The following is a 26,817-nucleotide window of genomic DNA, read 5'->3' as shown; positions in this document are numbered from 1 at the left end:
ATGAAATTTTAAAACACTACTTTTTAATGGAACACGTGTAAACTTTACTTTAAGAAATACAGCAGTTAAAACCTTCAAAAAGCGAGTGGGTCAAGAGGGTGAAAGTTCTAGTATTGGACATATGCCTTGTGTCATTTTGACGGAGAAAGAGAGAAAATGAGGAAAATGAAGAGTTAATTGAACCGCTCTACTTATTTTTCTTCGACAGACCTTCTGCCTAATTTGCTCTGGACGAAAAGCTGTCAACAAGTGTGAGAAAAGGAGCAAATGTGTTCAGATTCAATTATTCTTTGATTAGAAAGCGAAAGAAAAAGAATAATCGAATTGAGGTCAAGAAATTATCGTTTCGGCTCTGGACTTGTGCCAGCCGGTTGAGTCTCCAGTCTCCAATGCACAATGAGCTTTTTAGCAAACAACTCAAAAGGTGTGAAAAAAGAGTGCGAAAAAACGCGACAAAGTGCTGATGGGCTGTGATGATGGATACTGTTGGCTTTAAACCAGCTACTCCTACCATTGAATGGAAGAGAATAAAAGAATAAAAGAATTTGTACGTGTACAGATACATGGACTGACATTCTGAGTCATGCCTTCCTTTTTCCCCCACCCAAGTAGGAATACGTAGACACTGACTGACTAATACATTTATTACACCCTTTTGCGCCGGGGCTTTCCCCCTACACCCAGGCGGTGAGACGATACACACGATTAGGCAGAAGCTTTCCGAAAATGAGAAGAATGGTGTGTCTCGGGATGGTATTGCTTAGAACCGTTGTTGTTGTTGTCCCTGTTTCAGTATGCGAACTCATTTGGTATTCACTTCTCCTCAAGATTATAACGAAAGTTTAATGACCGCGAGAAATTGGTAACGGACTACATACAGTATGATTTTAAACGAATTTTGGAACGTACTTAGGTGACTTCATAATAGAATTAGATGGGGGGGGGGGGGTTCAAGGAATATTAAAAACAAATCTTACAGATATTGAAAAGTATTTTCAAAGTGTTTATTTTGTTAGAGCATAACGAAAACGCTACCTTTTATACTAAAAATATTATTTGAAAGTTCCAGATATTGATGGAGATTTTTGGTCAAGTTTTTGAAAATTTGTGGACATGCAAAAGAAGATAAAAAACAACAACACAAACAAAAAATACTCAGCTTCTAACTCACGTCATCTTATGCTCAATTTTAGAGAAAAAGAAGAGAAATTCTATCCTACGGGTCATATGACGCAAGGTTTTATTGTCACCAAAGTCTATAACAGTAGGCTCCGTTGGCAAACATTTGGAAAAACACAAAATTGAAAAATTGTATGCCGTTTCAGAAAAAAATTTTGACGTCAATTTCCGTTCAGTTATAAGCGGAGTGCAGCCATTGGGAAAATGCTTAAAACGACCAAATATTATAACAAACTCTTCGCAGGATTTGGGAACATTTTTTATTCAAAAAAAGCGATTAAAACAATTTAATTCAGATTTTTGTGACGATCAGTGGTTTTAGCGATTAGGCAATAATTTTTGAAATGCTTTCACGTATGATCTTAACAAAATACGGGTGCCGCCACACGGCTCAAGTGTACTCCCTTGTTATTTGTGGGAGCTCTGTTTTGCCTTACGGCAGAGCACAATGCAAATACCAGAAGAAAGAAAGTATCCTCATCCAACTACTTTTACCATCACGCGCCCCTACTTCCCCCTTCCTCTTGAAGTATACCGTTTCACGCAGGTGCACTGTTTGAAAGACTTACATTATTTGAGACCTTGTAGAATGTGAAAGAAGAGTGTGACTTTGTACTGGATCAAAAATTTGAATAATAGATTACTGTCGAAGAAGTTGAAAAGATATCAAAAATTTCGTAAAATTATTAGTGATATTAGTGATGGGCCGTTTTTGAAAAAGTTTTGAAAAACAACAACGGAAAAACACTTGAAAAGCGTTTGATTATAACAAGTGTCATCGAAAATGATCTGGTTATTTTAGGGCAATGAGCGGTGATTTTCTTATAGAGATGATGTATTTTCCCGCAATAATTTCCTAACAAAATCCTTGTTCATGTTTTATTACCGCGTGTTAGAGGTCCAACCACCTGCCGCTGGGGGCAGCTGAGAACGATGTGAAGCCAAATGGATACTTATAAAAAAGAAGAACAAAGAAAGGCTCGAGAACACGACAGGGTTACCAGAAAAATGAGGCTAGGCTAGAGATCGACGCGGTAGAGGTAACAAAAATTCAAAAAATTTTGTGATGAAATGTTTGATCCTCTCGAGTGGCAGGTTCATCAAAATCATCAGAATGGGAGCGCGATCAGGGTTAAGTGGTCAAACGGAACAAAAACGGAAGAGAAAAGGAAAGATTGGGGAGAGGAAATGGACAAAAACTTGAGAAACGTCTTATGAGGTGTCGGAGAAGTTTATCACAACTTTGAAGGTTCAAGATAAGCCCAGTAGGTCATAAATCATTTATTAATTTTTAAAAGTTGAATATGTAAAGGTACCTGAAGGAAAATAAGCTTGAAAAACTTTATAAAAACTATGTACGTATAATCATATTCAATACCCATATTGTTAACATTTGTTTACAATCTTTGAATTTCGGGTTTATAAAGTAAAAAAATTTATGAAACTAAATTTGTACTAAAATGGGTCAGAGTCCACACTTCATAAAAATCTGCAAAAAAAATGTGGACAAAAACGTACTTTTTGTATATAAGAATATCTTATTTTGAAGAATATAAAAGAAAATGACATCAATCTCATAAAATTGAAATAAAAACAAAAACAATTAAGTTCATTTTCAAATTTCAAACACCATTTTTTCTTCGCAGACCGGGAAAGGTTGGCACATTCCATTTGTTTATAATTTTTGGTATTTTGCAAGGCTGGGAAAGATAAACACAGGTGATCAAAATAACCATTGATAACATAAAAGTTTACAAAATGGAATCACGTTTCACAATACGTCACACAATTATTCGATGCATTTCTAAACAAACGCATCAACCCGCGTCAAATTTGGATGGCATCTAGGAATGAAAATTTGAGAAACAGAAACATTAGCGTCTTGAATCTTCTTGAGGTTTACTAATCCGTATTCTACTATGCCTTCGTGCCCCCCTCCCTTCTACCGTATTCAATGACACAGCTGCCCTTCTGGCCATTTTAGTCATCTGTCCTCAACCAGACATTTACTCTGTTGTTGTTGAAAAACAAGGAGTCGCATTTGAAATCAAAAAAGGAACATGAGATTCGGGAGGGGCAAAAAATGCAGCAAAACCTATTCGCACAACAATGAAAAGGTTGACGGAATATGGAATACGTTGAAGATGAATGGGATAGATACAGTTTTTTATTGAAATGGTGTTCCGTTCCTCGTTAGGTTAGCAGGTCATAATCATTCCATCAAACTGCTGGGAGTTTGCAAAGTGAAAATGGGAGGATTTCAAAAAAAGAAGCAAAGGGAAGAAGCGCTTTGAGTAGCCTTTGATCCGAATTCGGCTATTCTCTGTTTGCACTTCTACTCGTGCCCATCGCACTTCAAACAACCCGTAGGCACTAAGTTTGGTTACTTTACTTTGCCATCTTTTTTTGAAGAAAGATGATGGGGAAAAAGGAACACAATATTTCTGCTACGTTTGGAAAAATGTTTGCTTTGGTTTTAGGTTTGTACGGTAAGATAGTGAAGAGTTTGTAGACAACACTTTAAAACTACATTGGATACCAATGAAGTATTAAAGTTTTTCTGTGAAATTTTGTTGTTTAAAAATGTGCACATAAAATAAATAGCTGTTTCGGCATGCATGAACAAGCCTTTCCTCTTATGTACAGGAGCAAACTTGAGCACAAGAAAGGAAAAAAACGGTGTTCTTCACCTTTCCACTTCATGACTATAAGCCATTGTGTTCCGCAGTTTCCCAAAAGAATCCGCAAAAGAAACATTGCAGAGAGGATATGATGGATGTTCACTTGACCAAAGGGCATGATAAGATTCCATTTTCTACAATTGGCAATCAAAAAAATTTGTATTGGGGCCCTTTAACTTTTTCAACACAAACTTCAGATTTCATCTGAATTATACAGAACTGCAAATTAACATGTAGTTCTTGGAAGCGAATAAAGAAGGAAAACAAGTAGTGTTATTATTCAAACTGTGGAAAGAAGAGTAATTTAGAATAAAGTTAAACTATTTGAAACGAAAGAAAAAATAAGCAAATAATTAGTTGTTGGACAATTTCTTACTATAGTGTCTTAAAAATCAATTTACTGTAAATCTTTGTTCAAATGTTCTCGAAATTGAATAGCGATACACCTGTTTTCAATTTTTAAAAATATAATAAGGTAAGGTTCATTGTTGAATTCTCGAACATAGAGTAGCAATATGGAAAGAAAATCGGGAATTGAGTGTTTTGTTCTCCGCCCTCCTTCCGCTTCCTAATTTTTTTTTTGAATTTCATAACACTCAAGTTTCATAGAAGAGTAGTTGTAATATAAAAAAAGCAAGCTGTTTTGTATTATAATTGTATATTTTTAATTTCAGATTCTACATGCCAACACATTAACATTTGGAGTGACAGCACCACAGAAATCACACAAAATGTGACTCTTCAAACAAAGTATGTTGAATCGTTTTATAAAAGGGTTTTTTTTGAAAACTATATTGGCATTTTTTGGTTTTAAACAAAAATATACGCTCAAAGAGTTATTTGAACTAAATCTTGTTTCCGAAATAGAAGTTTTCAATTATGGAGTATGCATGCATGATAATTTCATGTTTCATACTGCCAGTGTTGTTCAAAACTAGCGTGGAAAACTTGTGACTTGCGGCAGACAAAAAACTCAAAATACAACAGGTGTTTCCATGAATTATAGGAAAAGCTTGGCGGTTGGAAAATATATAATGTTAACTATTTCTGTTTTTTTAACAAGTCAGTAAGTCAAGCGTACTTGAGCCAGATGATTGGTGATAAGCAATCTGTCAGCTGAAGAGGAAAATTGGGGAGAGAGAAAAAACGTGTGTGTGTGTGTTGATGTGCAGTTGCAATTGCGGTCTAGCTCTATCCCTTCAATCGGAATCATATCAAATTGACGACTAGAAGAGGGATCTTGTAACTCTACACTCTCACTTTTCATCTGACGTTCATAATACACACGTGAATGTTTTCATACCTTATGATTGATGGAAAGTGTGCACTCTGCGACAACGCCCTGGTGACTCTAATCAGTTGTAGATCAATGTCTGGACAAATAAACAATGGTCTGCAAGTGTGAAACAATAACTAATCATGAAGAAGAAAATAAGACCGAAAAGTTGATTACAAAAATGAACTGTGCGATTTGATAAAAAGTATCCGAGGAATGTTCGCGACATCAAACAGCAGAGGAAGGTCTAAAGCAAATGATAAAGTTTGCCAGTGGCAAATTGTACCGGATTTCTGATTTGCTTTTCTTTCCTCGTTTTCTCGAAAATGTTCACTCGTTTCATCTTAATTGACACTTTTCGTTTTGTGGTCGGCAAAAGTGATAATAGCTTTTTGAGGAGAGGACAAATGGCGGTTTAAGAACGGCAAATAACAAATAATCTTATAGAACTTAATGGGTTTGGGGAGGAAAATTAGGTTAAATTGAGATAATTTTCAGAAAACATCTGAAAATCCATTTGAGAAGAAGGAAATTTTTTTAGAAATACCTTTTTTCTGATATTTAAAAAAAAACCTTTAAGAATATTGCATTGGTGTTTTTGCATAAAAAGCCTTTTTCGCTGATAAGTCTTACAGAATAGCGTTTTAAAGTTTAGAATACAGACACTTTTTGGTAATTTTAATTCTATCTAACTACGCTCATAAAATTTTAAAGTGACAAAATATGGAACACTGGAAAAATATAATCGTTTCACAATGATCCTTAATAGTTTTGATAAAATGCCAATTTACAAAAAGTTGAGGGTTTTTGAAAATCTCAGAGCAATGTTCCATGCTGGAAAAATGACAGTGTTCAAACAAATAAAGTGAAGAACCTCAACATACAAAAACTTTGAACAAAGTACGGTTTATATTAGTAAATTTCAAAACTTACTATGTTATTTGAGTAATAATTGTTGCTGTGAGTTGTTTTGAGAAATTTTCATCACAAAATTCGTTCAAACGGACATATTTTAAGCCATTGTTGTGAACCTCATTTCTCGAATAGTAACTATCAAACATGCTGATTGAATTACAACATTCAACGAATGTAAAAGATTAGAAATCATTGAATTGTACCAGTCAGTAACAATCACAATGATGTACCTATTTTATCTGGAACTGTGCGACCACCTCCAATCTCATTATAAAACCTCATCACAAAACAAACAAAGTTCTTATTCTTGAATCACCAAGAGAAACAATATATATTTGAAATGATTCACCATAACTACATCAAACCGAATGGAAGATAGTACGATTATGTACTTTGAAGACTGTTTTCTCTTTTCTCATTTCTTTTTCTTTTCCTTTTTCAGGGTCGCATTTACTTTCATCGCATAAACATTGAAACTTTGGGAGTAGCGTGAGCGGAAAGAATACAGAAAATTTGAAATCCTTTTGAAAAGCTATGGAAAAAGCCAGCTGAAGGTATGAAACAAGTTGTTCGGTGGACATGAAAAGGAAAAAGAGTCGGTGGATGTATGTTTGTAAGCATAATCGTATTGGTTTCAATAACAAACAATATGGAAGGGGCACTGAAGAAACGAGATACATATGTCAACAGAGAATCAAAATAAAAGTGAATAAAAAATTTTGGACAACGCGCACGTGGATCATGAGATCAGCAGACAGATTGAATTTAATTAAGTTGTTTTATATGCACTTTCAAGTTACAACAAAGTGCAACTACAATCGCTCATTTCTCGTCGTTAAGAGGATATCCTTTGGGATTTATGCAAACGTTTGAATTTCTGTCGGTAAAGTAGCAGTCAATGATCACTTTTGCTATAAAATATGCTAGATTTGAATTTCTTACTCTAGTATTCAAATGATCAAAAAATTAGCAGATTGTGCAATCTCTTGCAGATAAATAACCGCCGCTCTAGTTTTTGCCCCGGAATACTCTAATATACCAAATATATATATCTGTAAAATACGTAGAAAATATATTTTTTATAAGATTTTTTTTCAAGTATATCAGCAAATATTCAAGTTAATGCAAAATTTTGGCGAACTTAAAAATTTAAGCGATTTTCTCGCAAGTTACCAAATTTTCTTTACGGTAAAAAATCTAAAAATGTGGCATACAATGTTTACAACAAGAAATAAGAAAATTTCAAAAAACCAATTAGTATAAGCAAAAACTGGAAAATGTCAAAAAGCTTATCAATTTGCGCGGGAATTTAAACATAGTTTTTTTTCTTGGAAAAAATTAAAAAGGAAAATTTAAAAAAAATGCTATAAGTTTTTTACATTTTTAATGAGGGTATATCGAGACTAACTTCTGTAAATTAGGGTGAAACGCCCACTAATAAAGAATTTGTTCACAATCAATCTTATACTGTTAAAGAGCGAAGAGATTTTTTTCAAGTTGACAGTATCTTGCTCAAATTGAAAAAATGTGGGCCTTTTACGTCCAATTAAAAAATTATAAATAGGAAGATTTACAAATTTTTTTAACGACCGTCAATATATGAAACTAATTATTTTGAAAAAAATATGTAGGCATAATGAATTTAAAAAATCGCAAGATAGAAAAAAATAAAACTGAATAACGAAAAGTATATTTTACTGAAATAGTGGAAAATAGATCTCAGAAGCTAGAATATAACTTTCCATGGATAATATATCACTGCAATTCTATAAACAGAATCATTAATTAAACGGGAAGACACTATTCTGCTTGTTGTGATAATTCTTCATTTCCTTCCCCCTTTTCCACATCGTCATCTGTTCTCATCCTTGCTTTTCTGGTTTTTATACCCATTACATTTTCATTATATGTATCACTCGTTCCTTATCTGTCAATTTTTTTGGAATACGTTTTTTTTGGATTTTCCAAGAGATTCAGAACTAAACGATAGCATTTGAAATAAGTCATTTCATTATGAGGCAAAGATTAATAATTGTCTACCGATATTAGAAGATTGGGAACCTATTGTTCCGTACATGTTGTGCGGACCCGTTGAGAAAAAATATGGGTTATGTTCATAGTGTTACACATTATCGCATTGTTCCGACGGATCCCGTGTTTGATTATTAAAATGTTTTGGTATCAAATATCCATAGTTTTCCGTTGCATTTTCAAGCATTTGTGCAAGAACCGCACATGTTTGCTGGAATGCCGGACGATCGTCGGGGAGTTCTTGCCAGCATAGCCTCATCACATCGTAACTGTAAAAGAATTGACGGATGAAGATTGAATTTCAAATTAATTTGCCGCACTTTTCCAACTCTTGCTAACTGATCTGTTTGGCATGGCTTTAAACATACATAATATCAAGAGTTAAAAAAACTTAAATTTCAGAGGTTTTGAGTATATTGAAATAGAATCTTCGTAGCCCGTACTCCACTTTCAAAGTTCATGGGGCATATAACGTTAACAAGAATTGTTACATCATTGATGAATGTCGAAAAATGCTACAAATCAGAGCTAAAATTTTAGACACTCATTTTTATTTTACTTAATGTGTTTCCACTCAGAAATTTTGAATTATGATATTAAATGGATTATGATATTAAAAAGATGAATTATGATATTAAATGGACTACTATTAGCATTTTACAGTAGTACAATTTTTCAACTTACATTTCCTCTGGACACCATTCAGGTTTCAGTAGCCGTTTTCCTGAGCGATGCGTTTGTAAAAGTTCGGTCGTTTGTACTTCGCCATAAGGAACTTCTCCAAGAGAAAATAGCTCCCATAGAAGAACACCATAAGACCATCTAAAACATATGTACATAGTTTCCTCAATTTTCTAAAAAGTAACATACACGTCGCTTTTGTAAGAGTACTCATAAGTTGCCAATGATTCAGGAGCCATCCATTTGAGTGGAAGTCTTCCTCCTCGGGCAGTGTACAAAAGTGAATCGGTTAATCTACACAGTCCAAAATCTCCAATTTTGCACGTATTTGCTGAGTCTACTAAGACGTTACGGGCAGCAATGTCCCGATGGATACATCCAATGTTATTGAGATACTCCTAAACTAAAATGTTTGATTCACAAATTTCCTCGCTGAAACTAACCAATCCATTGCTAATCTGCCATGAAAACATCAACAAGTCCTTGATTTTCAAGCCGTCTGGATTTTCAGTAGGACCCTAAAGTCATTAACACATTTTTAGATCTAATAGTATGAGTCACTAACATTTATAATTTCCTGCCTTCTATTACGTATCATGTGCAAAAGATCACCGTGTTCACAGAACTCCACCAGCAAGTACGGAGATTTTCGATCAGCTACAAATCCCAACATGGACACAAGATGAGGATGGTAGGCGAGTGATTTCATGAAGTTTATTTCCTATAAAAACTAGTTTTCACAACTTTTAAACATCAGCAACATGAACATACTTGCATGAAATCAGACCTAGCTGCATCGTCTGCAAAACTTGGAAGCATTTTCACAGCAACAGGGCAATCCCGGAGTAGCTGTGTTCGCTGTCCGGGATGTATCTGAGAAACTGGGGCTTCTCCGTTGATTTTTCCTTTGAAGACATTACAAAATGCGCCACTTCCAAGTTTTTTCGAGTAGTTAATTTCTAGATTATTTCTATCCAGAAGCCAAGGGTCGTGTCTGAAATTGTAAAACAGTTGTCGCTCAGAAGTGCAATAGAAGTCCAACAACCTTGTTGACCACTAGTTGCACTCCAAAAACAAATGAGCCGTTACGACTAACATAGCATTTAGTGAGTCAGAAATGTTTTTAAAAACAGATTACAGTATCTTCCAAAAAGTGTTTTTTAACTATTGTACATACTCACAAAATGAGTGCTGTTTGAAAAATTTGAAACAATGATGCATGTTCGAATCCTCACAATGTTTAAGTAATATTTCATGAAATACAAAAAGAACATCAAGTTTGTAGAAACATTTGGTTTTGTTGATATCTGACATTATAGGTGAAAAACCGCGAAATAAGGAATATGACAGTTCTTGACTGTTAATTAATGCGTGTCAATACTATTTTGAGATATTCCCCTATCATATTTGTCAACGAAATGGAAAATCATTAAAAGTTCTATTAAAAAGTAAACAAAATGATGGAAGCTTACATTGAATATGCCGGGCTGTCCAACTGGGTTTCATAATCATTAACCTTTTTTGGAAACGGAAGCGGAAACTGATTCTTATTCTGCCTCCTTCTCTTCCGACACCAGAAAAATATGAAAAGTGCGAGACCAAACGCAATTATACCGAGTGGAATACCAATGCCCAGACCCAATGCAACTGCATTTACGCCTCCTTCACTGGAATGTTTGTCCCCTCCATAGTATGGATCGTAATATAATGGTGTTGTTGGCTGAAAGTTTAAAATAATTTTTTTGCCAAAATTTCAAAATTTGACCCCAGGAATTGTACTAGTTTATATAAGGTCAATACACTTATTCCAAAGACGAATGATTTTTTTCTCTCCAAACTTACTCTCCACCAGGGCTCGTTTTCTTCCGGCATGCTTTTTTGTGTGAATGTCGTAATGAAATCAAGAAAAAGTTAAAGTTAAGAAGGAAAATGAACAGAAGATCAATTTAACAAATTGTGGGGTACGAGAACGATCACCGTGATGATTCAAAACTCGCCGTCTCGTACCTGATGGTTATTTGTTCAATTCTCGTAAGTTCTAATGCCGAATGTCAACCAAAACGAAAGAGATGCCCGATCACATTGAGTTGGGTTTTTTCGATCTTTTCTCTCTTGATCATCGTATGTTAAAAGAATGGGAGTAGTATTTGAAGTTTTAAAATGTTTCGGGTAGCAAAGGGCAAGCAGATGGTAAGGGTAAATATCGGTGAGTTTATGAGTTTGTGAGATTGAAAACTCACCAAATGACGTGGTTTGTGAGGTGGTGGAGGAGGATTCTTCTCAAGGGAATCGTCTTGATGATGTGGTGGTTTGTGGGGATGGAAGACAAGCTTAAAATACAAATGCAAAGGTTAAAGAAGTTCACTCATTTTGGTTTAGTTTATGAATTATTTTAAAGAAGGAGTATCGCGGGTGAGAAAATAACTGGAACACGTAGCTTATTGCATACTTACTAGAGTATTCGAATATTTTCGAAATTTTAGTTCCGGCACAAGTTTCTGATTTTCAACGATTTTTAGTAAACAAGTCGTTAGTGTAGAGTTTGTTTTCAAGCATGGTACTTACAAAAATGTTTAATTCCCGCGTTAAGTTATTTTGAGACGAAATTCTAATTCTGCCACTTCAATTAGTTTTGATGGCAATGGCAAAATTTGGAGCCTGAGTTACATCACTCGTGTTTTACTTTCCAATAAGTTCCCCATATAAGATACTCCTTCTTCAAGAAAACGGTCATCAATTCGGAAAGCGGTGAAATATCATATATCAAATTTTAGCGACCGGTTTTAATTTTTTCAAGAAACGGTTAACACGACTTGCAATTTTTAAGCATAACTATTTTTAGTGTTATTTCTATTTTGTTGTATTGCTCCTACAATTGCTACTTCATTAGAATTAAACATAAAATGGTTCGTGGAAATTTTTTTTCATGCTATTGCAGGAAATAAGATGTGAAAAATTTTGCGTAAATAAATGCAAAAAAAAAAAATAGAAAATCAAACAGTTATTAAAACATGCATTATTTCATGTGTTATTTGTTGACATGCATAAAGTAACCCATTCAGTTCAATCTTTAAAATAACCGAATATTAGCATTTTAACAACATCCAGAGAAAGCCAATCCCCTTAACCTCTAAAACAAAAATAAAATCATACATGTTCAGGCGGTAGTGTCGGATATGGTGCATATTGTGATGCCCAGGAACCCTGTTGATAAGGCTGGTTGTTCCATGGTGCTTGATATTGAGATCTTGGCGGTGACGTGATCGGTGGTTCAACTTCATTTATTGTGTCAATGGTACTCTTCACGTTATTCAATGCTTGCTGCGATAAATTTGTTATCTGAAACCACCAAATACCAAAATTCCCATGTTTCAATGATCAGAGACAAGCAAATTGAAAGAAATAATAACAGAGAAAGGCCATGCCGCTCTGCGCAGGCACATAAAAACTAGTAAACACAAGGGATACATACTCACCGTTTCCAAGTACCTAATGTCTGAAGGACTCAGATTATGATTTTGGTTATCGTTTTCATTTCTTGCAGTTCGGAAATCAGTCTGAGTTCCTGCATTCATTGTGGACGGTTGTGGAGATGGAGTCCACGTTGAATATTTTCTCTGAAATTTAATTTTCCAGAAAGAAGAAATAACATTTCTTTGCAAGAACGAATATTCATAAGTTAGTAGAATAATTAGAAGAACTAGCGCGTGACTTACATGTTAACATTAACATCTAGCATCTAACTCACAACACGATACAGTAATCCGTCAACAAAACACAAGCAAGAAACCGGAAAAACAGCTGATCTGAGCAGGAACTCACTGATTTATAGGCCGACCAATCTTCGTGAGAGTCGTCAACGGCTGGCGTCGGAAAAGCCAATGTGGATACAAGAGCGGCTGAGGAGGCGAGATATGTTAAACATTGATGTGTCATCCGGGCGGACAGTTCCTTCTTATAGCTATTTCTGAATACATACCATGACATAAATGCACCATGTTCAACCAAATCAACTTGTTAGAACAGAGAACGTTAAATTTGATCAGGATATTCTTTTGGTACTGGATGAGCATTGGCAATAAAATAGAACTAAGAAATTAATTTGAGAACTGTTTGTTCGATGGAGACATTCAAACATTTGAAAAACGTGAAAAAAGTTGAAAAAAAAGTTTTGAAACGTGAACAAACTATTATAAACAGCATTTCTAAAACTTATATTGTGATTATTTGCAATCAAGCTTGTACTTTTGATTTTTTTTTTTTGTAGGCATTTAACCATGAACTAACTTAAAAATGTGTTATGTGATAGCTGACATATTGGGCTAACAGAATCTGTACGTTGTTTCGGCGTACGATTCTCGCGAGGCTGCAATTTTTCATCTGAAAATTTATCTAAAATCTAGTGAAATCAATGCATTAAGTACTAAGTTTTCATGTGAACATTTCTAGACTCACAGGGTTTTTTTGCTAAAGCAAATTTAAAATTCTGAAACCCAAAAATATCATCTATCGCATAACACGTTTAACTTGTTTTTGACCACTTAAAAAACAAGTTTTGGAAATGAAAAATAACAAGAATCAGCGATTCAAAAGAATAGTAAATTTCAGCAAATTTAGGACATCTATTAAAACTTAATCATGATGAAAAATTACAAATGAGAAAACATAAAAGAAAATTATAATTAATCAATAACTGTTCGACAATTCACTGTTTAAGAAAACCTTACAAAGTAATTTTATTAATAAGTTATATCGCAAGAAACGATTTTCAGAACGTAACAGCCGTAAACTACTAAAATCGTACATTTACCACATCTATCCGTTCATAGCAATTTAACAAAAAAAGGATAATCTAGACGGGTCACATGAGTTAATAAAATTGGCGCACCCATACATCATCAACATCAAACTGTTATGTGAACAAAAATCTCCCTCGAAACACAGTAAAAAATAATGTTTAGTGAAAAAGTTATACAGTGTCGTGAGTGTTATGCTAATTAGGTATTGTGACAAAAAAAATTCCACAAAAAACCGGGAAGTTGTACAAAATGTTTTGTCAATTGTGCAAATGTAGTGCTTAACAAAAGGTTTGTTTTTATTTTTGGCCCAAGAAGATAAGATAAGGCAAGGAATTTGAATAATTTGATTATCAAAAAGTAAAAGTTAAGATCAAAATCGAATCACAAAAAGTCAGAAAAAAAACCTTTTCCGTTGAGTCTACTCTATCAGAAAACTCGTTGGTATTGGTGGGATGTGGGCAGTGGGAGTTAAAACTGTTTGCTCAAAATTGCGGCCGTCTTTCCCATTTTTTCCTCTCTTTTCTTTACTTTTCAAATCTAATGATGGCAGGTTGTGTATTAAAAAGAGGAACAGGCAAAGTGAGAAAGTTGTTCGGCAAGTGAACTTTTGAAATAGCGTATTTGTCGGCAATTTTACTGTCAAAAACAAAGCTGCAAATGAAAAACAATTTCTTCTTTTGTCAAGAAAAGATTTTGCCAAGAAATGCACCACAGCGGGAAATGATTTCTAATATTGTCAAAATAAACAAGTATTTTTAAATGCAAAAATTTAATATTTGAACTGAACACAACATGTTTAAAGGAGAAGTTAACAAATTTTGCGATAAAAATTCTCAAAATATTTTCATAAATTTTTTTATGGCGGTTCAAAATTTAAAAAATTCACTTTTCGTGCTGCAGCTATCCGAAATTAACTTTTTTTTAAACTATCATCTTTTATTGCATATATTAGTAGTTAATTTCATGTTACCTTGTTGATTAAAAAGCATTTAAAGCCGATAGGTGTATATGAAAAACATTATTGTCGTTATATTTTTAAAAAATATATGAAATCTAACCGTTCAAAAAAATTATTGAAACCGCTTTTAAAATTGTTTTTCTTGCAATCATAAAAAACATTTAATATTTTTAAAACTATGTTTAACGCCGAGTAGTCTTGTGATGCTACCGTGAAAGTTTTTATTTGTAATAAGTAACTTTTTTGTGTCGTGTTTGAACAGCTTGAATGATCGGTAAAGTTGCAACTTACTGCACAGTTTGTTTTTGGTATTAATAATTTTTTTTGAACACTCAAATTAGTACTACTTTTTGTCAACATGTTTTATTAACAGAAATATTTCACAGTCATAGCAATTAAGAATTTGGGTTATTATGCAATTTGTTATTTTTTCACTCATTTTTATTTTAACGTTTTGGTCGGAATTCGAAGGTTTTTGTCGGAATGGGTTAAATTTTAAAGTTTGTATAATGAATAATTAATCTGAGGATAGAGGGAGGGTGCCAAGAAAAAAGTTGAGAAAAGCGTTGAGAAAAAAAGAGGAAAATAGAAAAATAGAAAAATAAACAATAATGATCGTTTGAACTAACACAATGAGAAAAATCAAACTGTTGTGGACAGTTTTCAACTTTTCAGACGACTTGCTCATACGGCGGCGGCGGGCAAATGTTTTTCCTGTCGATGAGAAGTGGAGACCACTCGGGAAGCGTGCCTCTGTAAATATAATACGTATACATATAGAATTTGGCCGAAAGTTTGTGAAGGGAGCACCTTGAAAATGTTTCTAATCGTTTCATGTGGCTGTTTTTGTGTTCAAAACGGTTAGGATAATTCAAGTTCTCGAAATTATACTGTTTAACGTTTTTTTTGTGTAAAAATAAGTATTTCCACAAATAAAATACCATTACTTAAACTGTATCAATTTATACTCACATAAATGTGAAGTGGTGAATTTTGTTTCGATTTATTGCAAATGACACGAAAATAAACCGAAAAAAAAAAACAATTCCATAATTAGATATCCGGGAAAAAACCTAAATTAAACTACATATTTCTTAGGAAGACAGGGGTCCCACCTTAGACGCCGAAATTGGTCAAATAGTCAAGTTTAGAACAAAGGCATTACCAAGTAGGGCTGTACAACCGGACGCCGATTTGTACAGCCCTATTACCAAGGTCTGCCAAAAAAAATTGGAAACTTCCTATTTGACAAGAAAGTATTAAAACGTGCTATATTTTTATACGAAACGGTACTAATTTTTGCGTTCAACCCTTTTGAACTGATTTTAAATTTAACATGTCCCACGTGCTTGCCTTGTTGATTTCGAGCCAGGAACCATGGATTCCGTTAGAGCAGGTCCCTCTGGACAGCTCTTCCGACCAGTCATATTTTATTTCGAACTTTAAAAAAAGCTTACTGTTGCTGATATTGCTCCAGAAAACGTGATTTTCGTACAGACACAACGTGACAGTAAACAACTGCTGCGAACATCATCATGATTAGTGCAGCTGTAACGTACGCGTAACCTGAAGGTTTAGTAATAGCTTGGTTAAAGTTTCAACTTATATTTTTATTTTTGCATCTCAATTTTCTAAAATTCACGTTCGCAAATATTTTACTCTTAACGTTCCACTTGAAATATTAAAATACATGTTGAAAGTACAAAAATTTGTTTTAACAAGAAAATGAACTTAAAGTAGTTTCAAAACAACATTTATGCCATTCAGAAACTAATGTAATGTTTAAAGTAAAAAGCAAACTATTTTTATTTCCTATTGCAATAGTTTCAACTCACTTCTTTGGCTCATTACAATTCCCAACTGTGGAAGAGATAGATCTGGAAAATCCGTAAAGTTACCATCTTGTTCATCAGATTCCGGTCGGAATGGAAGAAGCTCTGTCATGGAAACAACCACCATGGTGGCCAGGAAGATGTATACAAAACGCATTTGTCAATGATTTTCAGACCATTCGGGTCGTTTTCAAGATCTTAAATGAAAAAAATTAAGATATATGTATGTCGGGTCGAGATGGGATTTGTGGTTGGTGCACGCCCCCAAAATAATAATGGCATTCTCACTGGAAATACTATAAAAATAAGCCTTACAAATTGGAAAATACCATAAAACACGGGATTATGAGGTTTTATTATTTTCTGACTCAAAAATTTCGTTCAGTTATCTTCAACCTTTCTTACTATAATCTATATAAAGGAAATAAATTTAGAATGCAAAGAAGAAAAGAAAATGGTTGATGTTAAGAAGGAAAGATATTGATAACCATGCTCTCTCTTATCAATGTCAGTTGTACATGTAAGAAAGTGAGAATTGAAGAGAAACGCAGAGTTGTTTTCAACCGTTCTAGAAAGTTTTGATCAGTGAGCAAATAGCTAAAATGAATTGGCACTTGGCTGATATTTAGATGGCTATTTTATCTGGAAGCGAAAACGAATATTAAAACAAATATATACATATTTGTGAAACTTGCACATTAGATTCTCAAATCAAAATTTATAATTTTCATTTATTTTGAGTTCTGAGAAAACTAAAAATACGTGATTTATCAAAAAGTTACTATGTTTATGATACATATACTTTTGTTCCACTATCTGATTGTAGTAAGAGTTTCAACCAAAAACTCGGTATTAAAAAAATCCAAGCCAGGTGTTATAGCTGTATATCAAGTTTTGATTATAGAATTTGTCTCAATTTCGTTACCGGAAATGTTCAGCATTTTTCATACTTGACTTCCAAGTGCACGCAAGCGTTATGTAATATTCGATCATGTTTCAACTACTTTATAATATTTCAGATGAGGTGTGAAGCTGTCGAAGTCGGAAGAAAACAAGTTGAAGAGTAACCTTGGTAGTAGGAACGGCACTATAATCATGAGATATTGAACACTGTAAAATGTTTAAAAAATTATCTAAAATATGTTGAGATGAATATTCACAACAGTATGGAAAATAATAATACAGCCCACTAATCTTCAAATGTTTTTTTGGTTTGTTCATACTCTGCTTGTAAAAAATAGTGTAACGTGTCGCATCCGGAATATGTTCAAAATCTCATAAACTTTGTACAAAAAGTTATTTTCTGAGATGATTATTGAATTATATAAAAACCTGATTTTATTTTTATGTTCTTATTTTTCAGCACAACCTTATAGGAAAAAAAATTCATCACAAAACGATTAATGTCAGTCAAGAATTTACCTTTAAAGTTTAAGTGAAAGTATGAAAACCAGTTCTCCCAGAAAACTCGTAAACACAACAACTGAAGTTTGCCAGTGCGATTATTTTCAGATTTTTGGTGAACCTGATTTAAAAAATTGTAGAATCTATGGTACTTTTAATGCAGCGATGTTTTGAAAACTGTATTTATCAAATATTCAACTATACGCTCACTCGTGCTTAGTTCAATTTTTCCAAACAACTCTTTCTAATATATCTAAACATCCACACAACAATGTTGTTAAATTATTTGTATTTTTAGAGTATAATTTCTTATATTCGACACCACCAATGTTTAGTGCTTTCGAAATAATAAATGCATCAATAACTGCATCAAGAAAAACAACAAACTAGTGAATATTCCATGGGAAACTAGGAAGGATATGTTTTGGAGGTTTATTGCATTCGAAATTTGATCTCATGGAGTTGAATCAAAAAAAGCCCACATGTTCACCCAGAAAAGTATTACTCAACTTGTTAGTACACTGCCAGATGTGCATTGGTCATTTCATTTGTACATTTGTTTATCTATCCATCGAAAGAGGGTGTCACATTCTCTTAGCCCCATTATTATCATTTCCCAATATCTACCCCACTCAACGCTTTTACGGTGCCCTCATTTGGTTGCTATCAAAAAGTATAACCTTGATCCGTGCCGACCGCCTTAACGCCAACAGTGCTTAATGCGCCGCTCGGAACCCCCTCATCTCCCATATACACAATAAAAGACTATTTCTCGTGCAGGCTCTAAATATGCACAAATATGGAGGTGGTCAAGAACATGGGAGACGAGAGAGTTGTGGAAAAGCCAATGTTTGCACCGTTCTAACCGAAAGTCCCCCTTTTGTCAAATGGTGTCTAGTTCTTTCAGTTGTTGCCTCTCAACCTCAGCGTCAAAAACGAAACAAATCCTCTTCTCCCTCCCACCTTTTTTCGTCTTTTGTACAAAAACACAACATCGCAAAAATAAAATGACTTGACAACCTCAATCCGAGGACGCCTGTCTTGTCCCTCCAGTCCCGTCATCAGTAAGTAGACTGACCTGGGGACTGTGGGAAGAGTGGTTCTAACCTTGAGTCGTTTCGGTGGCCCTTCTTTCTCATCCTCTGTCATTTCCCTCTCTCACTCTCAATATCTTTCTCTCATTCTCTCTACACATACCATATAATATAACCGCCATTGTTGTCTTCCTCCTAGCCGCATCCAATCGTTCGCGTACCCTCAATTTCTCATTGTTATGGACCAGAATTGTCTTTCTCTTTTCCGCTTTCTCGCTCTAATAATGAACACAATCGCTCTTCTACAATGTCCATAGTTTTGTATTACTGTAAACTTTTCACTCGGTTGAGTTATGTATAAAGGAAGCGAATTCGTCATGCGTGTTGGTTTCTTGCTATTATGAGAGTGTTTTCCCGCCAAAAATGTTACCACTATGATTCTCCATTTCTCATTTGAAAATCTGACTTCTTGGAATAATCTACCGCCGTTCCAGAATGTATTCAGCTTTTAATTTCACAGAAGAAAAGGCATAAAAATTAGAATGATGAAAGACTGAAAAAATCGTCAGTCGTAGAGTTCTGATATCACTTTAAGAAAATTACCCAACATTATAGTTTCTTCGAAATAAAACTAAAAGCTAATACGTGAAAATTTGATTCCAGAAACGTATACTTCCTCAATTCCATAATATTTTTGGACTAATTGTTTTGATCAAATTTAGATGCTAATTGAAAAAATGTTAAATTTACAAACTTCTTGATTGGGATTTATGAATTTTAAAATTTCTTAATAATATGCTGCGAATATCATGTATATTTAACTTTAGTTTTTGAGCGCTTAGAATTGTAAAAAATGAATAAAAATGCCTTTAAATTAAAGCGTTTTCATATGAGCTATCATACACTATCTGATAAAGTCACAGTAAATTTTTAAAAATAATTTGCCTGAAAACCCAAATTTTCGATGATTCCAGAAATTTGACCCATTAGAATGGCCCATGATTATTTCTTAACTATGTCTTTGTCGACAATAATCCACATGGAGAATTGCAACTCTTAACACCAAAACTATCTCAAATTTATGCAAAAGAATTTGTTTAGGACTTCTCCGCAACCAAAAAAAAAACAGCGCCATGCCTGTATACTAGTATATAAGCATTTTTATGAATACACGGCTACCGAATATTGAAATAGTAATGTAAAACTAAAAGTCACACAATTTTTTTAAATGCGCATTGAAGAAAATTGTTAATATCTGGTATAAGTCCCTTTTTTACTGGAATTTTGAAATTTTTCCAAGCCCCATTATTGTTTTTTCACCTTAAACTCATTTTCCTGTGAGTTGTTTTTTTCCTCACAGAAATCAATTTCGCAATACCACCATATCTCTCCGTTGACCACTTATCGGTGACTAACAGCTGACCGGATGATCAGCTGAAGTATTTTTTGCGCCTTGTTCATATATTCCTGAAAGAGAAGGCCATGTGCAAATATTTTGTCTTTTTATGCGCACAACTGTACGAAAAAGGCGTTGAAGCGCAAGTGGCTTTTGTTTTTCCATTTCCCGAGTTTTTCCACTCTTCAACCTTGCATCTTCATTCTACTTCTAACTGCACTTGAAAACATCATACCCTTGTTTTGTTTTCAATAATATATTTCAATATTCTAAGAGCAGCCCCACACCTGTTCTTGTCAAATAGCGTATATAAGTCGAGCTTCTGACCCAAGCTGCCCTAACCAATTAGATGCTTCACGCGGTAGGTGCGCGTATTCTATTCTATATGTGAACCCTGTTTGGGAAACACAATTGTAAACATAATTTATAATGACGAAAACTGCGGGCTACCTGTCTACAAGTATACTCAAATTTAGTGTACTCAAATTTAGTATAGAATTTGTATTTTCGAACTTCTTGCAATAGTTTTTCTCCTAAACACCCGCCAAGCACATAATTGCCATGCCAAGTCTGTGCCGAGTTTTCCCATCTAAATTTTTTTCTTTCAAATGTCTGTGTACGCACGCGTTCCACCTTTCCTCACACTACAAAAACTGTGAATCAAATTGAAGTAGGTCATTTGGAAGAGCGAGAGAAGAAGGGTGAAAGAAAATATGAATACACTTGGAAACGTACAATTCTTTTTCCTCTCAATCGTTTCACTTTCCTTTCATTTTTACAGTTTCACTTCTTCATTCTCAAAATTCTCGAACAAAAAGTTCTCATGGAATCGATGGGAAGAAGTGTAGAATGAATGTTTGTTGACATTAAATGCCCTTTTCAATTTTCCGTATTGATTCAATTCAGTAGTCACTCTTCGATTTCAAAGCCATGACGATATTTTATTTCACCATCACAAATAGGAAAAAAAAACAACAAATAAATCACGTGTTGAATAAAAATTTATCGCTGTTCCCCCATCTACCCTTTTCCAACATGACAATATCGAAACGTGCACATACCAATACCCTTATACATATACAATCGTTTCAAATTGTTTATGATAGACTCTTTCTTTCTTTCTTTAGTCAAATAAACAAAATCCCCTCTTCACATCTTATTCTTCATGTCATTTTGTCCTCAAAATCCTGTCCATTGCCCAATTTTTTCCCGTCCGTTTGAAAATAAAAGCAGCAGCAGCAGACCCAGTGATGAGTCAGTCAGTGCGACAAGAAAAAAAGTATTAGTCACAGGAAACACTATTATTGTGCCGACAACCCTCCTCTCTCATATATAGGCAAACGCAAGCATTTTCAATCGTAACCCACAGATAATTCTTTTGATTCTTCATTGACTACCGTCATTTCTTTTTTTTGCCATTCCCACTTTGCCTCTTAAAATGTTTTAGACAATAATTGCTCTACTATATCTTGCAGACACTTTCCTCCAAAACTCGCAATGGCTGCCGTCACCGAACTTCCAAAGATGAACCAAGAGCTCGCTGGAGCTGTCCGAGAGGGATTGGAGCTCAAAAAAGTTGAAACCACCGAGAAGAATGTTTTGCCGACCAAGGAAGGTTAGTTGTGTTTGTATGATTTTTTGGTATTGAATAGGAAATTAATATGGAATTCATAGAGTATCGATAGAGTTTTCAATTCCAATACAGTTTCAATCATTAGTTCATCAACTTTACATATCAAAACTGACGAGAAAAAATCATGTGTTTTCGATGTTCGGAGTCATTATCACTTTCAAATGAAATGATCAGTTGTTCAAACAATAACTGATAACTATTTCAAAATATAAAAATTACATGAGTTCACAAACAGGAAATGTTATGATTTTGATCAGTTCAAACTTTTGTTATTCAAAAGTTTTAACATTTCAGATGTCGCCGAGGAGAAGCAACATGTCGAGCGCATTCACGAGATTGAACATTTCGACTCTACCAAGCTCCACTCTACCCCAGTGAAGGAGAAGATTGTGCTTCCATCGGCTGACGATATCAAGCAGGAGAAGCAACACTTGGAGCTCACCGACAAGATCAACAACTTTCCATCTGAGAACTTGAAAAAAACAGAGACCATTGAGAAGGTAGCTCACAATTTTCACAAGTTTTCATTTAAAACAAAACATTATAGAAACAAAGCAATTTGTGTTTGTATTTCAGAACGTCCTTCCTTCTCCAACCGATGTTGCTCGCGAGAAGACTCTTCAAATGGCTGCTTCTTTTGACAAGAGTGCTCTTCACCACGTCGAAACCATTGTCTCCACCGATGTCCGCGTCACTGAAGCTCAATAATTTATGAAAAAGGTTTTTTTTTCTATTTAATATCAAACTTCCAATGTTTCTATATATCTAAAAATTCAATCTGAATTACTAGGTCATGATGTGGAATTCGCAAATTGAAACGACGGAGATGTTAATCTATATTCTTATTTTCCAGAGTCCCTCCTTCTTCAACCTCAATTCGGTACGCCTTCATATTATCGTTAGTGAAAAATCCGGACTCTCACATTTAAATGCGTTTTCTTTGTTTTCTGGTTCGAGTTTTATCGATTTTAACATTTTACCCTGACAAACATGTATTTTCATCAATTCTTACGTTTCATTACATAATATTTGATGTATCGATTTTTTACCATTCCATATTTATTCCCCACTTGAAAATGAACATATTTTATTACAGTTTTTTTTTGTTTTAAATGAAACAATTTCAGGAAAGTTAGTATTTTAATATTAATAGTAATTAAATTAATAACTATGAGTATACTTTTAATTGAGTGTGAAATAACGATTGTTGTTCTTAAAAATTTTACAAAATCTACATTGAAAATTGATATTAAAACACCAAAAAAAAACTATTTTCCAATAAAAATGGGTTGAAATATTAAAGGGAGGCCGTAAATCCACACTCCGTCGTCATATCGTTGCGAGACCCACCGCCGAAAGAGTGTACACACTGTAGAGACGCGAGAGAGGTCGGCTGCCTCGTCAGTTTTGCGTGGCATTTCGATTTATGCAAAGAGACCCTTATTGTCTCGTTCCATCGCGTTTTCTCTTTCATTTTGCATGTTTTTCACGGAACTTTTTGTTGATATCAATTTTCAGGTAATGCCCAAAACGACGAGGATGCTCACAAAACTACTTTTGGTTTCGTTTCTTGCCAGTGCCAGTGCTTTCTACCTTCCTGGCCTGGCACCAGTGAACTTTTGTGAAGTGGAAAAAGCGAATTGTCCAGTAAGTTTTTGTGGTGATTTAGAAAGTACTTTGAAAATTCAGTTAAAAAGTACCATGAAAAAAATTTCAGAGCAACATCTCCCTGTATGTCAATCATCTTGACAGCGATCGCTCCGTCATCCCATATGAATATCATAGGTGGGTCACAACATGATAAAATGTGATTATTGATAAAATATGACGTGATTTTCAGTTTTGACTTTTGCACGGTAAACGAGGATGAGTCACCGGTCGAAAATCTCGGACAAGTTTTGTTCGGTGAACGTATTCGTCCAAGTCCATACAAGGTAACATAGTTAAAAAATAAATGAAAAAATCCATTACTCTGTATTAGGTGGCATTCTTGCAAGAAGAAAAATGCCGTTTGGTTTGCGACACAAAGAAATACGCTCGTGGAAGCGCCGATGATTTGGCAAAGCTTCGATTGCTCCAGAGAGCCATGACACTTAACTACCAACATCATTGGATTGTTGACAACATGCCAGTGACTTTCTGTTTCAAGAATCTTCAAAATATGGATGTATGCACTACTGGATTCCCAGTTGGATGTTTTGTTGATGAGCAGGGATATCAACATGACGCTTGTGTACTCAATGTAAGTTTTAGATAATTTTTTATTGAATTCGTGAAATTTCCTTTTGTCCAATATCGAAACCTCAATTAACCATTCTTTTCCATTCCTTTTTCAAAAGGTTGTTCTTGTTCGACAAAAAACGTTATTAAATATTCATTTGTAGAAATGTTGGTTTTTCAACACAATATCTCTTTTATTTTTCAGCAAAAATACAAGACTCCGAACAACTTCTACATCTTCAATCATGTTGACATTGAGATCTACTACAGAGATATGACCAATGATGGAAACTTCTTGGAGCACAAAGTTGGAGGAAGAATCATCCGTATTGACGTTAAGCCACGCTCCATTAAACATAGCTCTTCATCGAGCCTGGACTGCAGTGATTCAGCGGAGCCAATCGCCATTGATGCAAAATCCGAGAGTGCCGAAATCACATATTCCTACAGTATCAAGTGGACGAAAACTGATATCAAGTGGTCTTCCAGATGGGATTACATTCTCCAGTCAATGCCACACACCAACATCCAATGGTTCTCAATTATGAATTCACTTGTTATCGTTTTGTTCTTGACTGGAATGGTTGGAATGATCATTATGAGAACTCTGCATCGTGATATCGACCGTTACAACAGACTGGACACCGAGGAAGATGCTCAAGAGGAGTTTGGATGGAAGTTGGTGCACGGAGATGTTTTCCGTACTCCACGTTACCCAATGCTTCTTTCTGTGTTTATTGGAGCCGGATGTCAAACACTTCTTATGGTTTCTGTGACATTAGGTAAAAAAAACATCAAGAAAATTTCTATCAGTGCTGTGAGCTGTATAGGTTTTAGCTATCAAACAAATCTGTTAAACAAATCAAAAATTCAATACTCACAACGTCGAATTTTTGAGTATACAATTCCATTTCGTTTCTATTTTTTATTTCAAAAAATTAACTAACATGATTCTAGCATTGACTTTGGAAACATTTCAATTTTTACAGTATTTGCGTGCCTTGGATTCCTGTCTCCAGCCAACCGCGGATCCCTCATCACATTTGCTCTGTTTTTCTATGTGCTCTTCGGAATTGTTGCTGGATACATTTCTGCTCGTCTCTACAAGACATTCGAAGGGATTCACTGGAAAACAAACTTGGTGATGACCGCCTTCTTGGTTCCTGGAATCTTGTTCACAATCTTCTTCTTCTCCAATACTCTTCTCTGGACTAAAGGATCGTCGGCTGCAGTTCCATTTGGAACATTGCTTGTCCTATTGGTGCTCTGGATCTTTATCTCGGTTCCAATGACATTTGTCGGAGCATACTTTGGATTTAAGAAGCGTGGAATTGAGGCTCCAGTTAGAACTAACAAGATCCCACGACAAGTTCCAGAGCAGACTTTCTACACAAAACCACTTCCAGGAATGTTGATGGGTGGAATTCTTCCATTCGGATGCATTTTTATTCAACTTTTCTTCATCCTCAACAGCATTTGGTTAGTTATTTTAATATTATTATTATGTTTTCATGACATCTATTCACTACTACAGGGCTCATCAAACCTACTATATGTTCGGATTCTTGTTCCTGGTCTACTTGATCCTGATCATTACCTGCTCGGAAGCTACCATTCTTCTTGCCTACTTCCATCTTTGTGCAGAAGACTACCACTGGTGGTGGAGATCGTTTATGACAAGTGGATTCACTGCAATTTATCTCTTCATCTACTGCATTCATTTCTTCAATACAAAACTTACGATTAGTGGAACGGTTAGTGTAACAAAGATTTTATCGGAGAAAATGTGCACTGGTGTTGGCTGCAGGTGCACTTCACTGCAGAAAGATAAGCATTACATTTGGTTGAAAAAAAATGTGGAGAGATGGCCGAGCGGTCTAAGGCGCTGGTTTAAGGCACCAGTCCCTTCGGGGGCGTGGGTTCGAATCCCACTCTCTTCAGTTCTTTTTTGTTTATTTGACAATTTAATGTAGAACTAATACTCCTTATTTCACTGTCGAACTAAGGAGTATTAAATAATGTTGATAAGGACAAGAAGGAAATTGAAACTTTGTTCATATACTTTTTTAAACCCAGTCATTAAAAATAGTATTAATTTTCGTATTTTCCAGATTTCCACAATTCTCTACTTCTCCTACACGTCTATCTTTGTTTTCATGTTTTTCTTGATGACTGGAACGATCGGATTCCTCGCTACTTACTACTTTGTACGAAAAATCTACGGATCTGTGAAGGTTGACTAAGTAGTTGATCTTAAATCGCTTCCCATCCCTGTTTTTCCTTACTGACAGAACAACGACCACTTTGTCGATGACTTTTTTCTATTTGCGTGTTTTTGTGACTATTGCGTTTGCATTTTCCACCTTTTTTATTTCTGATTTGTTTCCTATTTTCTCTTTTCATCTTCGGCATCCTTGTGATCCGGTAAAACCAGTCATCATGATGAGAAAGTGAACAACTTATGGGTTGTATATTGCAATGATAATTTATTACTATTTTGATTTTTACCAGTCTCTCCATCATTTCTTGCTTTTGTTATAGTCGTGGGTATTGTAATTTAAATTGTGGATCAAACCCGCAAAACTCTTGCTTTATTGCTTATATATTTTTATTATATTTTGTTTTTTTTGTTCCATTTAAACATTGAGGGATAAAAATCTTAATTCTTGATGACTACCCTTTGTGATAATAAACTATAATGATTTTTCTTGGCTTCGTTGAGCTTCAGAACAAGTTTTTCATGTCAGAAACCTGTTCCACTTTCTCGAGACTTCCTCC

The 26,817-nt window shown here is 34.7% G+C and overlaps 4 protein-coding genes and 16 non-coding genes across 22 annotated transcripts; 11 read left to right on the top strand and 9 right to left on the bottom strand.

Annotated features, from left to right (window-relative positions):
- Nucleotides 1-61: 61 nt before the first annotated feature.
- Nucleotides 62-211, top strand: F16F9.7. The gene has a single exon (NR_071698.1). It is a non-coding gene; the product is annotated as an Unclassified non-coding RNA F16F9.7 (non-coding RNA).
- Nucleotides 212-572: 361 nt separating this feature from the next.
- F16F9.12 lies at nucleotides 573-719 on the bottom strand. Its single transcript, NR_071697.1, has one exon. It is a non-coding gene; the product is annotated as an Unclassified non-coding RNA F16F9.12 (non-coding RNA).
- A 2,329-nt stretch (nucleotides 720-3,048) lies between these two features.
- Nucleotides 3,049-3,187, bottom strand: F16F9.9. Its single transcript, NR_071696.1, has one exon. It is a non-coding gene; the product is annotated as an Unclassified non-coding RNA F16F9.9 (non-coding RNA).
- Nucleotides 3,188-3,437: 250 nt separating this feature from the next.
- Nucleotides 3,438-3,585, bottom strand: F16F9.14. The gene has a single exon (NR_071694.1). It is a non-coding gene; the product is annotated as an Unclassified non-coding RNA F16F9.14 (non-coding RNA).
- On the top strand, nucleotides 3,438-3,585 carry F16F9.13. The gene has a single exon (NR_071695.1). It is a non-coding gene; the product is annotated as an Unclassified non-coding RNA F16F9.13 (non-coding RNA).
- A 1,362-nt stretch (nucleotides 3,586-4,947) lies between these two features.
- Nucleotides 4,948-5,080, top strand: F16F9.19. Its single transcript, NR_071693.1, has one exon. It is a non-coding gene; the product is annotated as an Unclassified non-coding RNA F16F9.19 (non-coding RNA).
- Nucleotides 5,081-6,416: 1,336 nt separating this feature from the next.
- On the top strand, nucleotides 6,417-6,555 carry F16F9.10. The gene has a single exon (NR_071692.1). It is a non-coding gene; the product is annotated as an Unclassified non-coding RNA F16F9.10 (non-coding RNA).
- A 1,487-nt stretch (nucleotides 6,556-8,042) lies between these two features.
- kin-9 (Protein kinase domain-containing protein) lies at nucleotides 8,043-12,732 on the bottom strand (the record flags this gene model as incomplete). Of its 3 annotated transcripts, NM_001270129.4 has the most annotated exons (11): nucleotides 8,049-8,351; nucleotides 8,767-8,904; nucleotides 8,953-9,161; nucleotides 9,207-9,281; nucleotides 9,329-9,484; nucleotides 9,535-9,757; nucleotides 10,236-10,483; nucleotides 11,004-11,093; nucleotides 11,917-12,102; nucleotides 12,240-12,380; nucleotides 12,586-12,732. In NM_001270129.4, the coding sequence occupies 11 exons, from the start codon at nucleotides 12,697-12,699 to the stop codon at nucleotides 8,174-8,176; spliced, it is 1,758 nt and encodes a 585-aa protein (NP_001257058.1). In that variant the 3' UTR covers nucleotides 8,049-8,173. The 3 variants fall into 3 exon arrangements, with proteins under 3 accessions (NP_001359981.1, NP_001359980.1, NP_001257058.1); NM_001373393.3 differs by lacking the exon at nucleotides 11,004-11,093 and having other exon boundaries at nucleotides 8,043-8,351; nucleotides 12,586-12,730; NM_001373394.2 differs by lacking the exons at nucleotides 11,004-11,093; nucleotides 11,917-12,102; nucleotides 12,240-12,380; nucleotides 12,586-12,732 and adding an exon at nucleotides 10,606-10,635 and having other exon boundaries at nucleotides 8,047-8,351.
- Nucleotides 8,600-8,745, bottom strand: F08F1.11. The gene has a single exon (NR_071690.1). It is a non-coding gene; the product is annotated as an Unclassified non-coding RNA F08F1.11 (non-coding RNA).
- On the top strand, nucleotides 8,641-8,740 carry F08F1.12. Its single transcript, NR_071691.1, has one exon. It is a non-coding gene; the product is annotated as an Unclassified non-coding RNA F08F1.12 (non-coding RNA).
- Nucleotides 12,733-14,868: 2,136 nt separating the features above from the next.
- F08F1.3 (uncharacterized protein) lies at nucleotides 14,869-16,555 on the bottom strand. Its single transcript, NM_077030.5, has 3 exons — nucleotides 16,356-16,555; nucleotides 15,978-16,086; nucleotides 14,869-15,273 (listed from the first exon to the last, which is right to left on the bottom strand). The coding sequence occupies exons 1-3, from the start codon at nucleotides 16,507-16,509 to the stop codon at nucleotides 15,192-15,194; spliced, it is 345 nt and encodes a 114-aa protein (NP_509431.2). The 5' UTR covers nucleotides 16,510-16,555; the 3' UTR covers nucleotides 14,869-15,191.
- An 833-nt stretch (nucleotides 16,556-17,388) lies between these two features.
- Nucleotides 17,389-17,409, top strand: 21ur-13704. Its single transcript, NR_071689.1, has one exon.
- Nucleotides 17,410-18,424: 1,015 nt separating this feature from the next.
- On the bottom strand, nucleotides 18,425-18,569 carry F08F1.15. Its single transcript, NR_071688.1, has one exon. It is a non-coding gene; the product is annotated as an Unclassified non-coding RNA F08F1.15 (non-coding RNA).
- F08F1.17 lies at nucleotides 18,425-18,685 on the top strand. The gene has a single exon (NR_071687.1). It is a non-coding gene; the product is annotated as an Unclassified non-coding RNA F08F1.17 (non-coding RNA).
- A 58-nt stretch (nucleotides 18,686-18,743) lies between these two features.
- Nucleotides 18,744-18,952, top strand: F08F1.20. Its single transcript, NR_071686.1, has one exon. It is a non-coding gene; the product is annotated as an Unclassified non-coding RNA F08F1.20 (non-coding RNA).
- Nucleotides 18,953-21,661: 2,709 nt separating this feature from the next.
- Nucleotides 21,662-22,913, top strand: tth-1 (Thymosin beta). Its single transcript, NM_077029.5, has 4 exons — nucleotides 21,662-21,801; nucleotides 22,114-22,319; nucleotides 22,396-22,539; nucleotides 22,673-22,913. Exons 1-3 carry the CDS (start codon nucleotides 21,684-21,686, stop codon nucleotides 22,525-22,527), a joined length of 456 nt encoding a protein of 151 aa, NP_509430.1. The 5' UTR covers nucleotides 21,662-21,683; the 3' UTR covers nucleotides 22,528-22,539; nucleotides 22,673-22,913.
- A 424-nt stretch (nucleotides 22,914-23,337) lies between these two features.
- On the top strand, nucleotides 23,338-26,743 carry tag-123 (Transmembrane 9 superfamily member). The gene is made up of 8 exons (NM_077028.8): nucleotides 23,338-23,466; nucleotides 23,537-23,604; nucleotides 23,660-23,753; nucleotides 23,801-24,061; nucleotides 24,245-24,821; nucleotides 25,029-25,518; nucleotides 25,574-25,793; nucleotides 26,151-26,743. The coding sequence occupies exons 1-8, from the start codon at nucleotides 23,341-23,343 to the stop codon at nucleotides 26,280-26,282; spliced, it is 1,968 nt and encodes a 655-aa protein (NP_509429.1). The 5' UTR covers nucleotides 23,338-23,340; the 3' UTR covers nucleotides 26,283-26,743.
- Nucleotides 24,079-24,181, bottom strand: F08F1.13. The gene has a single exon (NR_071685.1). It is a non-coding gene; the product is annotated as an Unclassified non-coding RNA F08F1.13 (non-coding RNA).
- Nucleotides 25,893-25,990, bottom strand: F08F1.19. Its single transcript, NR_071684.1, has one exon. It is a non-coding gene; the product is annotated as an Unclassified non-coding RNA F08F1.19 (non-coding RNA).
- F08F1.t1 lies at nucleotides 25,898-25,979 on the top strand. The gene has a single exon. It is a non-coding gene; the product is annotated as a tRNA-Leu (tRNA).
- Nucleotides 26,744-26,817: the final 74 nt, after the last annotated feature.

This window comes from Caenorhabditis elegans, chromosome X (assembly GCF_000002985.6).
Source record: "Caenorhabditis elegans chromosome X".
Classification (NCBI taxonomy): Eukaryota; Metazoa; Nematoda; class Chromadorea; order Rhabditida; family Rhabditidae; genus Caenorhabditis; species Caenorhabditis elegans.
This window is presented reverse-complemented; position numbering and strand designations above follow the sequence as displayed.